Here is a 15,216-nt window from a genome sequence, read left to right as displayed (position 1 = left end):
GGATCACGAGGTCAGGAGATCGAAACCATCCTGGCTAACACGGTGAAACCCCGTCTCTATTAAGAAATACAAAAAACTAGCCGGGCGAGGTGGCGGGCGCCTGTAGTCCCAGCTACTCGGGAGGCTGAGGCAGGAGAATGGCGTGAACCCGGGAGGTGGAGCTTGCAGTGAGCTGAGATCCGGCCACTGCACTCCAGCCTGGGGGACAGAGCGAGACTCCCTCTCAAAAAAAAAAAAAAAAAAAAAAAAAAGTAAGTCCCTGGGGGGCACATTTGGTGGAGAACAATTCTCCTACACTGTCAGGCTAGAAATTTCACATATTAGCTCTTCTTCCCCTTCAGATCCCAACTAGCAGTGAGTTGTCAAGTCCTGCAGATTCTGCCTCTGGAAAGAAAGCTGGTGTTTGGAATTGCACTGCGGTACCTAGAACACTAGTCCCAGTGCATGCCAACTCCAGCTCAATCTCCTTCCTGCTTCCAAGCCATCCCTTCTCCATTGCCTCCTAACAAGAACAGAACTCTGCAGTGTGTGACACTAATTTGCTGGATAAACCACTCTCATATATTGAGTACTAAGTGTGTGCAGGATACTGTAAAAACGGTACCGTGATATTCCAGAACCTGCATTTCCAGGCTATATGCTTGAGGCTCCAGATAAACCGGATTACCTCTGCATCTTCTAACCTCCCTCTTCTTTGTCCATCTTAGCTCGTGTCACTATCCTCCATTTCAAATGCCTTTTCTCTGTCTCTTTTCCTTTTTTTTTTTTTTTTGAGACGGAGTCTCACGCTGTTGCCCAGGCTGGAGTGCAGTGGCGCGATCTCGGCTCACTGCAAGCTCCGCCTCCCGGGTTCCCGCCATTCTCCTGCCTCAGCCTCCTGAGTAGCTGGGACTACAGGCGCCCGCCACCGCGCCCGGCTAATTTTTTGTATTTTTAGTAGAGACGGGGTTTCACTGTGGTCTCGATCTCCTGACCTTGTGATCCACCCGCCTCGGCCTCCCAAAGTGCTGGGATTACAGGCTTGAGCCACCGCGCTCGGCCCTCTTTTCCTTTTTGTCTCTAATCTGTTCAAGTACTTCCAGAGTCCTGAGCAGAGGGGAGAATTGAAGTCTAAGAAGGCTCCTTTGAACAGAGCAGCATTTTACCTAGACTTGAAAGAAGGAAAGCAATGGACATTTAGTGTGCACTTACTGGATGCTTGTCACTAGACCTCTTGCTAGGGACTTTGCATACCTTATGTAACTAACAGAGCAGATGATGCTATTCCCACTTTACAGAGAAGACCGGAGTGCAAAGAGGTTAAATGACATGCCCAGGGCCATCCAGCTAGTCCATTGCGGCAAGTGCAAACCCAGGTGGTTACCTCCTTCTGCCACCACTGCTGTGGGATTTGATTGTTTCTCTTGTTTTCACATTCTACCCAAGGTGATCAATTCATGCCTAGAGTTTTGAATTAGAATAGTAAGTACGCATTTCCAGGAGTCTTTCTGATGGAAATGCCCATCATTTAGAATTAAAGTGTGGATCGCTGTTGGTATTGAAGCCTCTTAAATCTTCCTAGCATGTGAGAAGGCAGAAAATTTCTTAAGCAAATTACCATTTGTTTACTTTGTTTAAGTACTTATTCACTTTTAATTCTCCTGGTTCTCATTATTGTCATCAAATACTTAGAAGGTTCTTTCATCATAAGGATTTAGATTCCCCTTGGGGCTTTCAAATTTCATGTGGATTGAAAAGGAAATGAGAGCTGCTGTAAAACCTTGCAGTTTTTAAAAGCTGACTGCAAGCAGTTATTAAGGAAAATTCCCCAGAAGATGTTGATCTTAGATACCCTTGGAAACATATCCACGAATCTCCACTGTTCCTGAAGGGTTCCGAGAAGAACAACAAAACTTGGGATTAATATTATATAATGTCAGAATTTGGTTTAAAGCAATCCACGGCATTATTTTAAAGATAATTGTATCTAACTGATAGAACATCATCAAAACAAAAACTTTTTACTTTCTCCTCATATTGGCATAGAGGATTTTTTTGGATAAAGTGATTCAGAGCAATGATCCATTCATTCACATATTCTGTCCCTGGCTATTACATGATTACGTTGCTTAGCATCTGTCTGTAGTGAAACAAAAGCACAGTTAGTGTCTGCTTTTTTTCCCAAAGATGTCCCTAGATGTTATGCAGTAAGATTTATTGTCTCTTAAATTTAAATCTACATTGCTTAATTTCTTCTCTAAGTGTGGATGATTTCTCTGCATTTCTTGAGGGAATACATTCCTGGGAGAAGGCGGCATTCCCCTTATCAGGCTTTCTTACCTGCATATTCCTCTAATTCAAGCAGGTTTCTTCCTAGATGTAGAGGATTTCTACACTGGAGTTTTCTGGAATCAGAGCTGTCCTATAGAACTCACTGGAGTTTTCTGGGATCAGAGCTGTCCTATAGAACTCACTGGAGTTTTCTGGGATCAGAGCTGTCCTATAGAACTCACTACAATGATAGAACTAGTCTACCCTATCCAATATGGTAGCCACTAGCCACATGTGACTTTGAACATATTTCAAATGCAATTAATTTTAATGAATTTAAGTAGCTACATATGGCTAGTGGCTACCATTTTCTGTAGCAGAGCTTTTTTTTTTTTTTTTTTTTTTTTTTTTTTTAAATAATTTCAACTTTCATTTTGGATGCAGGGAGTACATGTGCAGTTTTTTTTTTTTTTTTTTTTTTTTTGAGATTGGATCTCACCCTGTCACCCAGGCTGGAGTGCAGTGGCATTATCATGGCTCATGGCAACTCCACTTCCTGGGCTGAAGCGATCCTCCCACCTCAGCTTCCCAAGTAGCTGGAACTGCAGGTGCATGCCACCACATCCAGCTAATTTTTGTATTTTTTGTACAGACAGGGTTTCACCATGTTGCCCCGGCTGGTCTCGAGCTCCTAGACTCAAGCAGTCTGCCCACCTTGGCCTCCCAGAGTGCTAGGATTACAGGCATGAGTTACGGTGCCTGGCCCATGTGCAGATTTGTTACATGGGTATATTGTGTGATGCTAAGGTTTGGGGTATGGATCCCATCACCCAAGTACTGACTAAAGTACCCAACAGATAGTTTTTCAACTCTTGCACTCCCCTTTCCTTCCCCCTTCTGGTAGTTCCCAGTGTCTATTGTTCCCATCTTTATGTCCATGAGTACCCAATGTTTAGCTCCCATTGATAAGTGAGAACGTGCAGTATTTGGTTTTCTGTTTCTGTGTTAATTCACTTAGAATAATGGCCCCCAGCTGCATCCATGTTGCTGCAAAGGACATGGTTTTGTTTTTATGGCTGCATACTATTCCATGGTATATATGTACCACATTTTCTTTATCCAATCCACCATTGATGGGTATCTAGTTGATTCCATGTCTTTGCTGTCATGAATACTGCTGCCATGAACATGTAAGTGCATGTGTCTTTTTTGTAGAATGATTTATTTTCCTTTGGGTATATACCCAGTAATGGGATTGCTGATTGAATGGTAATTCTGGTTTAAGTTCTTTGAGAAATCTCCAAACTGCTTTCCACAGTGGCTGAAATAACTTACATTCCCACCAACAGTATGTTTTCTTTTCTCCACAGTCTTGCCAGCATCTGTTGTTTTTTGACTTTTTAATAATAGCTATTCTAGCAGGGCTTTAAATGATTACCTTAGGAAAGCAGACATTTGCATTCAATCATAATTTCCTTATTACTGTAGTAGTAGCTTTGGATCTTTGGTGGTAAGTGATGGGAATTTGTGATTCTGAATTCCATACTAGATTTTAGATCATTTGATAAAGCACTTCATTGAAAGTTTTAAAGTTATATTTACTTCCCCCTCTTAAACTTATTATATTTTATTATCTTTAGCTTGAGTCATAGCCAGGGACAGGATATTTGAATGAATGGATCATTGCTCTGAATCACTTTGTTCAAAAAATGCTCAGTTTTATGGTGCTATGAGTAATACCCAACATAAAGCTATGACTAGAAAAGCAATTGTCCTCATTGCGTTCCCAAGGGTAGCCCAGTGGGTCGACATTGTGCTGGTTTATCTCAGGGGACCCTTACCCTGGGAAAGGAGAAGACCTTGCAGGAAATGGCCTGAAGCCACCTAAAAGAAAGAAAGACCCCCGGTTAGCCCAAAGTCCAAGGGAAATCGAACCAACATAAATCTACAAAGTGCCTTCAAAAAGCAGGCAGATTTGAGGAAAGCGGAATTCTTCTTGCCGTTCAAAAATTTTTGCTTGACTTTGCTCACTCTGACACCTTCCACACGTAAAATTTCCAAGATGTGTTTTACAATTTCAAATTCCACGCAGGAATGGATGGATAGTGAAAGTAACTGACTATAATGATAACAGGTTAAAGAATCATCTTGCCATTTAATGAACTTTCATATTCAAAGATAAGAAGATCTTTAAAGCAGTTCTCCTGTTTGTCTGCTTTAATGGCATCGTGATTGTTCTCATTTCAGATCATCCTTATTTTGTTGGTGTCCAGTTCCATCCTGAGTTTTCTTCTAGGCCGATGAAGCCTTCCCCTCCGTACCTGGGGCTGTTACTTGCAGCAACAGGGAACCTGAATGCCTACTTGCAACAGGGTTGCAAACTGTCTTCCAGGTAACCAGCTTACTGCTTTTAGCAATAAATCAAGATGCGTAGTTATTAATATCTTAGGGTTTCTTACAAAAGTTAATACCATTATAGAATTTTTAAATGTGAAGAATCAGTTTTTTTCTCTTAAACATAATTTTCTCCTCTTCATGAAAATGATTTAATCACACCTACAGTAGTAATGTGTCAGCTTTCCAAATCGTGATGACACTGTGTATTATTTTAGAAATTTTTTTCATTTTGATAAGTGAAAAGATTTTCTTTTGTTGATTCTTTGATTAATATATATGAATTTTTATATGTTTATTGGCTGTTTGTTTTATGAATAGCTTGTTCACATCTTTTCTTTATTTTGGTATTGTATTATTTTCCTTACTGATTGGTAAGCTCTTTATGTATAAAGGTCATTAATCCTTTGTTAGGCTGCAAATATTTTTCAAAGTGATTTTGCTTTCCTTCTAAATTGTTTTTTTATTTATTTTATTTATTTTATTTTTTTGAGACAGAGTCTTGCTCTGTCGCCCAGGCTGGAGTGCAGTGGCGCAATCTCGGCTCACTGCAAGCTCCGCCTCCCGGGTTCACGCCATTCTCCGGCCTCAGCCTCCCGAGTAGCTGGGACTACAGGCGCCCGCCACTGCGCCCGGCTAATTTTTTCTTTTTTTCTTTTTTTTTTTTTTTTTTTTTGAGACGGAGTCTCGCTCTGCCGCCCAGGCTGGAGTGCAAGTGGCCGGATCTCAGCTCACTGCAAGCTCCGCCTCCCGGGTTCACGCCATTCTCCTGCCTCAGCCTCCCGAGTAGTTGGGACTACAGGCGCCTGCCACCGCGCCCGGCTAGTTTTTTGTATTTTTTAGTAGAGACGGGGTTTCACCGTGTTAGCCAGGATGGTCTCGATCTCCTGGCCTCGTGATCCGCCCGTCTCGGCCTCCCAAAGTGCTGGGATTACAGGCTTGAGCCACCGCGCCCGGCCAATTTTTTCTATTTTTAGTAGAGACGGGGTTTCACCATGGTCTCGATCTCCTGACCTTGTGATCCGCCCGCCTCGGCCTTCCAAAGTGCTGGGATTACAGGCGTGAGCCACCGCGCCCGGCCCCTTCTAAATTGTTAATGGTAGTTTTTGTTCTCCCTAAAGAGTTTAGTCCTAGGCCAGGCGCGGTGGCTCATGCCTGTAATCCCAGCACTCTGGGAGGCCGAGGTGGGCGGATCACGAGGTCAGGAAATCGAGACCATCCTGGCAAACACAGTGAAACCCCGTCTCTACTAAAAATACAAAAAAATTGGCCAGGCGTGGTGGTGGGCGCCTGTAGTCCCAGCTTCTCGGGAGGCTGAGGCAGGAGAATGGCATGAACCGGGAGGCGGCGGAGCTTGCAGTGAGTGGAAATCGCGCCACTGCGCTCCAGCCTGGGTGACAGAGTGAGACTCCGTCTCAAAAAAAACAAAAACAAAAACATAAAGAGTTTAGTCCTTTTTATGTTTTTAAAAAATGTATGTAGTCAAATATTTTACTTTTGTGGCTTCTGCCTTTACGTCTAACATCTTTCCTTTTGGAAAGATTATATAAATAATAACCCCTGTGTTTTCTTTTTCTTTTTTTTTTTTTTTGAGACGGAGTCTCGCGCTTTGGCGCGATCTCGGCTCACTGCAAGCTCCGCCTCCCGGGTTCACGCCGTTCTCCTGCCTCAGCCTCCTGAGTAGCTGGGACTACAGGCGCCTGCCACCGCGCCCGGCTAATTTTTTGTATTTTTAGTAGAGACAGGGTTTCACCGTGGTCTCGATCTCCTGACCTTGTGATCTGCCCACCTCGGCCTCCCAAATTGCTGGGATTACAGGCGTGAGCCACCGCGCCCGGCCTACCCCTGTGTTTTCTTCTAGCATTTTTATGGTTTCAATTTCATAGTTTAAATCTATAATCGATATGGATTTTATTTTCAGTGAAACCTGTGAGGTTGGGATTTGGCTCCCCACTTCCCTGCCAAATTGTCAACGAGTTGAGTAATTTGACTTTGTTTCAGGGATTTCTATTTTGTTCCTTTGATTATTTTATCTCTTACACCTGAATCTTTACCATCCTTTTCATTTTCATAGCATTATTATAAATCAATACCTTATCAATTCTACTCCCACCATTATTAACATTTTTAATGTATTTTGCTATTCCTCCAAGCAAACTGTTATTTATTTATTATTTTCTTAGAGACAAGGTCTGACTGTGTCACCCAGGCTGGAGTGCAGTGGTACAATCATAGCTCACTGCAGCCTTGGACCCCTAGGCTCAAGAAATCCTCCTGCCTCAGTCTCCCAAATAGCTAGGACTACAGGCACACACCACCATGCCTGGCTAATTTTTTAAATTTATTATTTTTGTAGAGACAAGGTCTCACTATGTTGTCCAGGCTGGTCTTGAATTCTTGACCTCAAGCAATCCTCCTGCCTTGGCCTCCCAAAGTGCTGGCCTTATAGGTATGAGCCACTGTGCCCAGCCTGTACAATGATTTTTAAAAATCAAGTTTGAATAAAAAATTCCTTAGGGATTTAGTTGAAATTTTATTTATTTATTTATTTATTTGTTTGTTTGTTTAGGGACAGGGTCTTGCTCTGTTGCTCAGGCTGGGGTGCAATGGTGCAATCTCAGCTCACTGCAACCTCCACCTCCCAGGTTCAAGCGATTCTCCTGCCTCAGCCTCCCAAGTAGCTGGGACTACAGGTGTGCGCCACCACGCCTGACTAATTTTTGTCTTTTTAGTAGAGACAGGGTTTCACCATGTTGGCCACGCTGGTCTCGAACTCCTGACCTTAAAGTGATCTGCTTGCTTTGGCCTCCCAAAGTGCTGAGATTATAGGCATGAGCCACTGTGCCCCACCAAAATTTCATTACATTTAAATACTAGTTTGGGGAGAGTTTATTTTTATTTCTTCTCATCCAAGAATATTGTACCTAATAACTTTAAAAGCAGTAGTAACCATCCGGAATATCATAGACTTTGGTGGGGGTTATTACCACAATAACCAGATATATGTTGTTCAGAAGATTACCACTGCCAACCCTCATTCTGGCAAACAACCCTTGCAGTGTTGCTGTTGAGGGCTGGCAGGATCTGTGTGTGGTGTGCATGTGTGTGCTTGTTACACAACCCTACTTATTTGTGTCATTACCTGCTAGGAGAAGCTCACAGCTCTCTAGCATTTCCTTTCACCACATGTTCATATGGGAACAGCTTCACATAATTTGCAGTTTGGGCATCTTACTATATTAATGTTCACCCCTTTCAGTGCACTGACTTTCAAACTGTGCCCTCAGAACTGGAGTCTGGGCTGCTGCGAAAGCAGGCCATGGGGGCTCCGGGCTCTTTCCTGCTTCCGCTGAGCAGCTCCACTTTATCTGGCTCATGTGCCATGGTTCTGCAAGAGAGATTTCATCCGAAGAAGAGCTTCCTGTGTTCTGAGACTGCACGGCTTATGCCACTGATTGGACATCCCAATGTGGTCCCATGTCAGATATGGGCTGTGACCCTTTGCAGCCATTTTACAATTCCCATTATTCTAGATTCTCACACCGAAAGGAAGGTGATAGTGGGACAAGTTAGATAGCTGGAAGAAATAATTCACTTGTAACTATCTGGCTGTTTGCAAATACCAACTAATATACAAATCCCGTCTGGCTCGTGTGGACTGCCCACCTGTGTGTTGTATGGCCTGCCAATTCCCGCATGGCGCGTGGTGGTCTCTGGGTAGAGCTTCCAGCAGGGTGTGGTGGCTCACGCCTGTAATCCCAGCACTTTGGGAGGCCGAGGTGGGCAGATCACCTGAGGTCAGGAGTTTGAGATCAGCCTGGCCAACATGGCAAAACCCCATCTCTACTAAATGTACACAAATTAGCCTGTAGTCCCAGCTACTAGGGAGGCTGAGGCAGGAGGATCACTTGAACCTGGGAGGCAGAAGTTGCAGTGAGCTGAGATTGCACAACTGCACTCCAGCTTGGGCGACAGAGCGAGACCCTGTCTCCAAAAAAAAAAAAAAAAAAAAAAAAAGCTTCCTAGTAGTTTCTGAGAAAACTGATTGCTAGTGACTCCTGCGTGAGATGTAGTATGTCTCAGAGAGAAGGAACGACCTCTTAACCAAACTCTGATACTGACATTGGAATTATAGCTGACTAGTAGGCTTCCATGACACTGAGGGAATTCCTATGTATATCAACGACAAACTGGTACATTCCTTAAGGCCAGCCAGCATCTTATTTATCTTTATCGCCCTGGCTCCCTTGCACCCAGGGGTTGTTTATTACCCATTAAAGTAATAAATGCAGGTAGCAGGGGAGTCTAATCTTGACACATTTCAGAGAGTTTTCCGACTAAGGATGGTGACTATGAATTAATCCAGTGATAGACACCAGGATTCCAGCGGAATCTTGCACTTCAACTCCTCTCTGTCCAGCTCCATGGGATTAGTGAGCTTTGAAAAGCAAAATGACTCCTCTGATGCCAGGCTCTAATGTGAGCTGAGTTGGGGCTGTATTTCTGTCAAACAAGATTACTGCTTGTAATCAACCCTAAAAAATGTGACAAGGAATACGAACACTAGAATAATGACTTCCTTTCCCAGAAGTTGGCGCTGATGATATTCAACTGTATGGCACGTGTATGACCAATGTCTTTAAAGCATGGAGTGTAAAAATCCTTGGCTTCGAGTTAAGCGTACCTGAGCTGTAACCTCTGCATTCTGCCTAGCGGAGAACATTTATCTTTTAGGGCCTGGGAAGTTGCAGTAAGACTATTATTTTGGGATTTACAGCTAGTGAGCTAAATTCTCAGCAACTTCATTATCTACAGAATGGCAGCAGTTAGGAAGACCAATTTCACCTGGTTTTAGGCTTGTTGTGGTCAGTTCAAGGGCACAATAGCTTCAGGACAGTATTTTTTAGGTTTTTATGAGCTATTTAAAAATACATGCAAAATCAAACCAAGAGTCTTGTTTAGGGGGTCCCCCCAAGACTGCCCACACTTTGGTGACTTGCTGAAAGTAATCAGAATATAGCTGTACTCATAGCTAATATTTATTTATTTATTTATTTAGAGATGGAGTTTCACTTTTGTTGCCCAGGCTGGAGTGCAATGGTGTGGTCTTGGGCTCACTGCAGCCTCTACCTCCCGGGTTCAAGTAATTCTCATGCCTCAGCCTACCGAATAGCTGGGATTACAGGCGCCCGCCACCACGCCCAGCTAATTTTTGTATTTTTAGTAGAGATGGGGTTTCATCATGTTGGCCAAGCTGGGCTCGAACTCCTGACCTCCGGTAATCCGCGTGCCTCCGCCTCCCAAAGCGCTGAGATTACAGGCGTGAGCCACTGCACCCAGGCTTATAGCTAATATTTATTACGGTGGCAAAGTAAACATGCACAGCAAGATCAGTAATGGGAAAGATAAGTGGAGTCTGGAGAAATTCATTTCCATGTTTCCTATGCTCTCTTTCCTGTGATAAGTCACATCGAGGTCGCCTTCCTTCCAGCAGTGAAAATGCAACTATGCCTATGTGATGTTTCTGCCCAGATGAGCCAGTTTGAGACTCTAGAGTTTAGGGATATTTCAGCAACTGGTCACATAGGCATTTTCTGCCTAGCAACCACCAAAATTCCAGACTGCCAGAGGGAAAGCAGGTGTTCACCATAGATCACATTGTTTGTATAAACAGCCTAAGCCCAGCAAAATGACCTTATCAGTTAGTAATGGAGCACACATTCCAAAAGCCATGTTCCCAGACACCAGCCAAGAACTAACCCTGCAAGCAGGCCCTTTGAAAGACAGCAGCCTCAGGCCTGCTGTTAACTCTTTTTTTTACATGAGTCTAACTAACAAGCCATTTTGAAAATAAATAAATCCAATGGGAAATAATGGTCCACTAAATAAATCATTGCAATTCTTTGCTGATCTCTCTCCTCTGGTATCTAAACAATTTGTTTCACATATAAAAGGCAACCACAAATTTGCATGGTCTTGCTGACACATAATGTAAAAGAATGAGACTGCTTCATGTAATTATAAGAAATAAATTTCAGGAGAATATATGAAGGTGCTTGTAATTGCAAGTTTTTTTGTTTGTTTGTTTAAATCTAGAAACAGAGCGTCTAATCTCTTTCTGGAATTCCTTTTTTTGTTGTTTGTTTTTTTGTTTCTCAGGCTAGTCTCAAGCTCCTGGGTGCAAGCCATCCGCCGGCCTTGGCCTCCCAAAGTGGTGAGATTACAGGCATGAGCCAATGTGCCTGGCCTGAGGCCTAGCATTCCACTTTTAAGCAACGAGAGAAGGATCAGAGTCTAAAGTTCATAGATTGTTTTTTGGCATGTGTGTCTCTGTGGCTGCCTGCAAGGCTCTTAGGAGCAATCACTACACACCAACTTTAGGCACAACTTCCAGTTTTTATTTGTCAGACCAGAGTAAAACTCTATTCCTTGGACAGTGCTTGATGTATATCAGAAAGCAAAAACTTAGATGGGGTTCAGTTTGCAGTTCGCAGAAATGCAGCTTTTTGGGAAACATATTTTTAAGCATAAAACCAGAATCTTGAGTCATTTCAGAAGCATTTTATTCTGGTTTTGGAACTTTGGATTCCATGTCTCCATCCAGCAATTACTGTCTCTTGTGCAGATAAATCATCTTTTTGTGGCAAAACAGGAAGCAGGGTGGTACAAAAACAATAGGAGGGAAAGGTACTCAGTGATTCACTGTATTTGCTTGACTGTTTCAGACCAAACCCAAAAGCTGAAACTACTTTGTAATAAGAGAGTCTTTAAAGGAAGTACACACCTGGAGCCGGTTCCTTCCGTTTCCTCTTTCCTTTGTGTTCCCCTAGGATCTAAGTCCATTCTCTCCTCCGTGCTTAGCCCTTCCCTCTATATTTGTTGAGTCCTGGCAACAGTCAGGGTGAGAAGGAACCCATTTCATTCACCATTGTCTCTGGTCTCTCTTCTGTGACAATATTATTATCGAGGTTTTCCTGCTAAGTAACATGCTGACTTCTAGCCTGGGATGGTTTTGTTTTCTGTTGACTTCTACATGTAGCATTACAGAAAATTTAGAAAAGAGAGAGAGAGAAAAAAAAGGCACCCGCAAACCCACCAGCCTAACATAATTACTGTGCTCATTTTCAAATATTTCCTGTGAGCCTATACCTGTATATGATTCTTTCTGTGGTTGTGATAATAATAGTGAGTGTATCTATCTATCTGTCTGTCTGTCTATCTATCTATCTATCTATCTATCTATCTATCTATCTATCTATCTATCTATCTAGATATCTATCTATCTATCTATCTATCTATCTATCTATCTATCTATCTAGATATATATACACACACCCCCCAAACTCTTTTATTTTGAAAACTTACAAACCTACAGAAAAGATGAAAGAGTGATACAGTGACGGTCTGGAGATCTCCTTTGCAAAGGAACATTTTTCTCTATTTTGGTTTTTTTAATTAATTAATTAATTTATTTATTTATTTTTGAGACAAGTCTCGCTCTGTCACCCAGGCTGGAGTGCAGTGGTATGATCTCGGCTCACTGAAATCTCCGCCTCCCGGATCAAGCAATTCTCTGCCTCAGCCTCCCGAGTGGCTGGGATTACAGGCGCCTACCACTATGCCCGGCTAATTTTTTTGTATTTTTAGTAGAGATGTGGTTTCACCATCTTGGCCAGGCTGGTCTTGAACTCCTGACTTCATGATCCACCCGCCTCAGCCTCCCAAAGTGCTGGGATTACAGGTGTGAGCCACTGCGTCCGGCCATTTTGGTTTTTAAATACCAAAAATTTGAAATGAACTAGGGCTCCTGGAAGAAATGGTTGATTCCAGGGCTGGGGCAGGGAGAGTACAAGATGAGCCTGGAACATATTGCTGTATTTAAAGCAAAGAACAGCTGAAAATGAATGGGGTATGAGTTTTCCAAGGTCAAAGAAGCCAGATTGAAAGGGCTCCCACTGGCCTTATTTTGGACAATTTGAACATCAAAAAGAACAATGACAGTATTAGATTACAACACATTTCATTTTCTGAAATTCCATGTGTCCATAATAATACTCAGAAAATACAAAAGTAAAGAAAAAAAAAAGCCAATTAAAAATGTAGACATCATCTCCGATGTAATAATGGATTCAAATAAGGGTCGTCAGTGGATGCTAAAGCCACTGGGTGAAAGTTGTAAGAAACAGAATATTCGTATGTTCTCGGAATAGCACCATAAATTCTTTATTAATTACAGAAGCTTGTATTTTGAACTTAACACCTCATATGCATTTTTCCGAATTGCATGAAGTTCATTTTTAATGACTGCACACTTCACCATTCACTCAACACACCCCCTATGTTAAAGCTTATTCTATCCCAGTCACTGTGCTGGGTGCTTGAATAAGCGCTTGAATAAGAACATGTTCCCTGACCTGGGGACTCATCAGGTAGTATAACTGTTCTCTAAATTTTGGGAGGTGACAGACTTTCGAGATTGTGATCAAAGCTGTGGGCCCACTTCCTGGAAAACTGCCCAAACATACCACTTCGTTGTTTCCTTACATTCATACCCCCAATGCTACCCCCCTCCCCTGCATCCATGGACTTTCTTCTAGGAGTCTTCAGCTACAGACCTTCCCATCCAGGAAAGGGCACAGACCTGCAAGCGCACAGTCCCAGCAGTGTGGGAAATGCTGGCATTAGAGCTTGTTCTCTCTTTCGTGGTTGCAACCCAGGGAATGCTCCCAGGTTGCCAGGATTAACTAACACTAAGATTAATATCTTTCTGCAAGTGGTACCATCACCCACACAGTGTGACCTGCCTGGACTCCCCTGGGGAAGCTCAGATTCCTCCTCCCTCATCCCCATTGCTCATAGTCAGCAGGTGCTGTCAATTCTTGTTGTTGGCATTCACTCCATCTTTTGTCTATTTTCTGCCATGCTGCAAGGGAGTATGGCCCAGAGTCAGGACTCTAGCTGAGTCAACCGAGTTCAAACTGGCTCTTTTATTTCCCAGCTGCCTATGACCTTGCTCTTCTGTGCATCGCTTTCTTTATAAAAAGGGGATGGTAATAGTCCCTACTTGACATGGCAGAAATGAAGATTAAGTTTCACACTAAATGTAAAGCACTTAGCATAGTGCCTGGTCTATGGTAGGAACTTAAATGGGAATTATGATGATGATGCTATTATTATTACTTTTCCTTTAGTTCCAGTATCTATCTCTTGCCTACTGCAAAGCCTCCTACTTGGTCTCTCTGCCTCCAGCTTGCTTCCTCCCAATCCATCTTCTGCTGTTGGAATGATCTCCCCACATTATTTTGGAACTTAAAATCCCCCCATGGCTTCCCTTGGTTTATAGGATAAAATGCACACAAATCCATATGGAGCAGCTTGCAGTTCCCTGAACTCCCCAGAGGGTTTTGCCTGTTGCCTCTTGATACACATTCCTGACCTGCTTAGCGAGAGGGGAATAGGGATCTATATCCTATTAGAATGGTTGTTCACGGAATCGTTGGGTGAACGAGGTGAATCAGAGGTGACAAGGTGGTGAATCGAAGGTGAATTATTAGGTGAATCGCAGGTGAGAGTGGCTCCTCCATTGTTCACAGAGTGTGCATTTCACCCTCCCAGGCATGCTTCTCTTACGTTGGGTGGCTCTGCTGTCTCTTGGACTTGGAGAGTAAGGTACTCTTTTCCCTTGCACAAATCCGACATTCTGTTTCCAGCACTGTTTGAAACTTGGAATCTCTTTGTTTCAAACTTGGAATCACTTTGCTTTTTGACTTTTGAGGTGCATGGTTGATGTTGCCAGGGGCCATTCCTGCACCATGTGGTGCAAAAATATTTTATTTCTGTGGGGACAGTATTGACGAGTAGGGTGGATGCTATGGATTTGACTTCTGGGTCTGCTGCTTATTGAGTAATTTTGTCCAAGTCACTACTCCTAAACCTCCTGATCCTCCTCCTTAGGGTCGCTGTGAGGAACAGTTGAGGTGGTGCTTTATAAACTCAACTGCTATCAAAATGCCACTTTCCCCGCTATGTTACACCTCAAGCAAAAGTGAACTGAAATTAACAAAAGATTCTATTTTGCTTTCTTTCGAACAGTTCTTTTAAACATTTAAAAAAACGTTGACCCCTGTGATTATTTGACTTCAACTCCATACCTTGAGATATTTTTTAGGGTAAATTATTGTTAATGAACCACATTTGAGTACACCTTCCCTTGGGGCGGGATAAATGTTGGTTAAAAGGTGCTCCTTTTAACTAGATCGTGGTGCACTGCAGTGTGGATGGTGTGGTGCCAGACAGGAATGGAGTTAATAGTACTACAGACTACCGTGTGCTTTTACCACCCTGCCTGGGTGGTATTCTACTGTTTACTATGAAATACAAAACTCATTCAAAGCAGACTAGGTTTTTGTTCCATTGCTCTTATATTTTATGGCTTCCAGGGGCCCTTTGTGAAGGAAATAAGTATAGTAGTAACACTGCTTTGGGGAAAACTGTGTACATGACAACCTGTTTTTAAAACATGCTGTTTCACAGGAAACGGATTTTAATATAAAGTATTGTAAGGAACTCATG

At 42.8% G+C, this 15,216-nt stretch overlaps 1 protein-coding gene across 3 annotated transcripts in view; it reads left to right on the top strand.

Moving 5' to 3' along the window:
• CTPS2 (CTP synthase 2) overlaps positions 1-15,216 on the top strand; it is a 122,214-nt gene that overhangs the window by 97,748 nt on the left and 9,250 nt on the right. For all 3 annotated transcript variants that reach the window (XM_077988220.1, XM_028842531.2, XM_028842532.2), the window contains one exon: positions 4,498-4,642. In XM_077988220.1, coding sequence (XP_077844346.1) covers positions 4,498-4,642 — 145 coding nt within the window. The remainder of the gene's footprint in view (positions 1-4,497; positions 4,643-15,216) is intronic.

Source organism: Macaca mulatta, chromosome X, assembly GCF_049350105.2.
Source record: "Macaca mulatta isolate MMU2019108-1 chromosome X, T2T-MMU8v2.0, whole genome shotgun sequence".
Lineage (NCBI taxonomy): Eukaryota > Metazoa > Chordata > Mammalia > Primates > Cercopithecidae > Macaca > Macaca mulatta.
The sequence above is the reverse complement of the archived record's forward strand: the minus strand, read 5'-3'. Positions and strand labels throughout refer to the sequence as shown.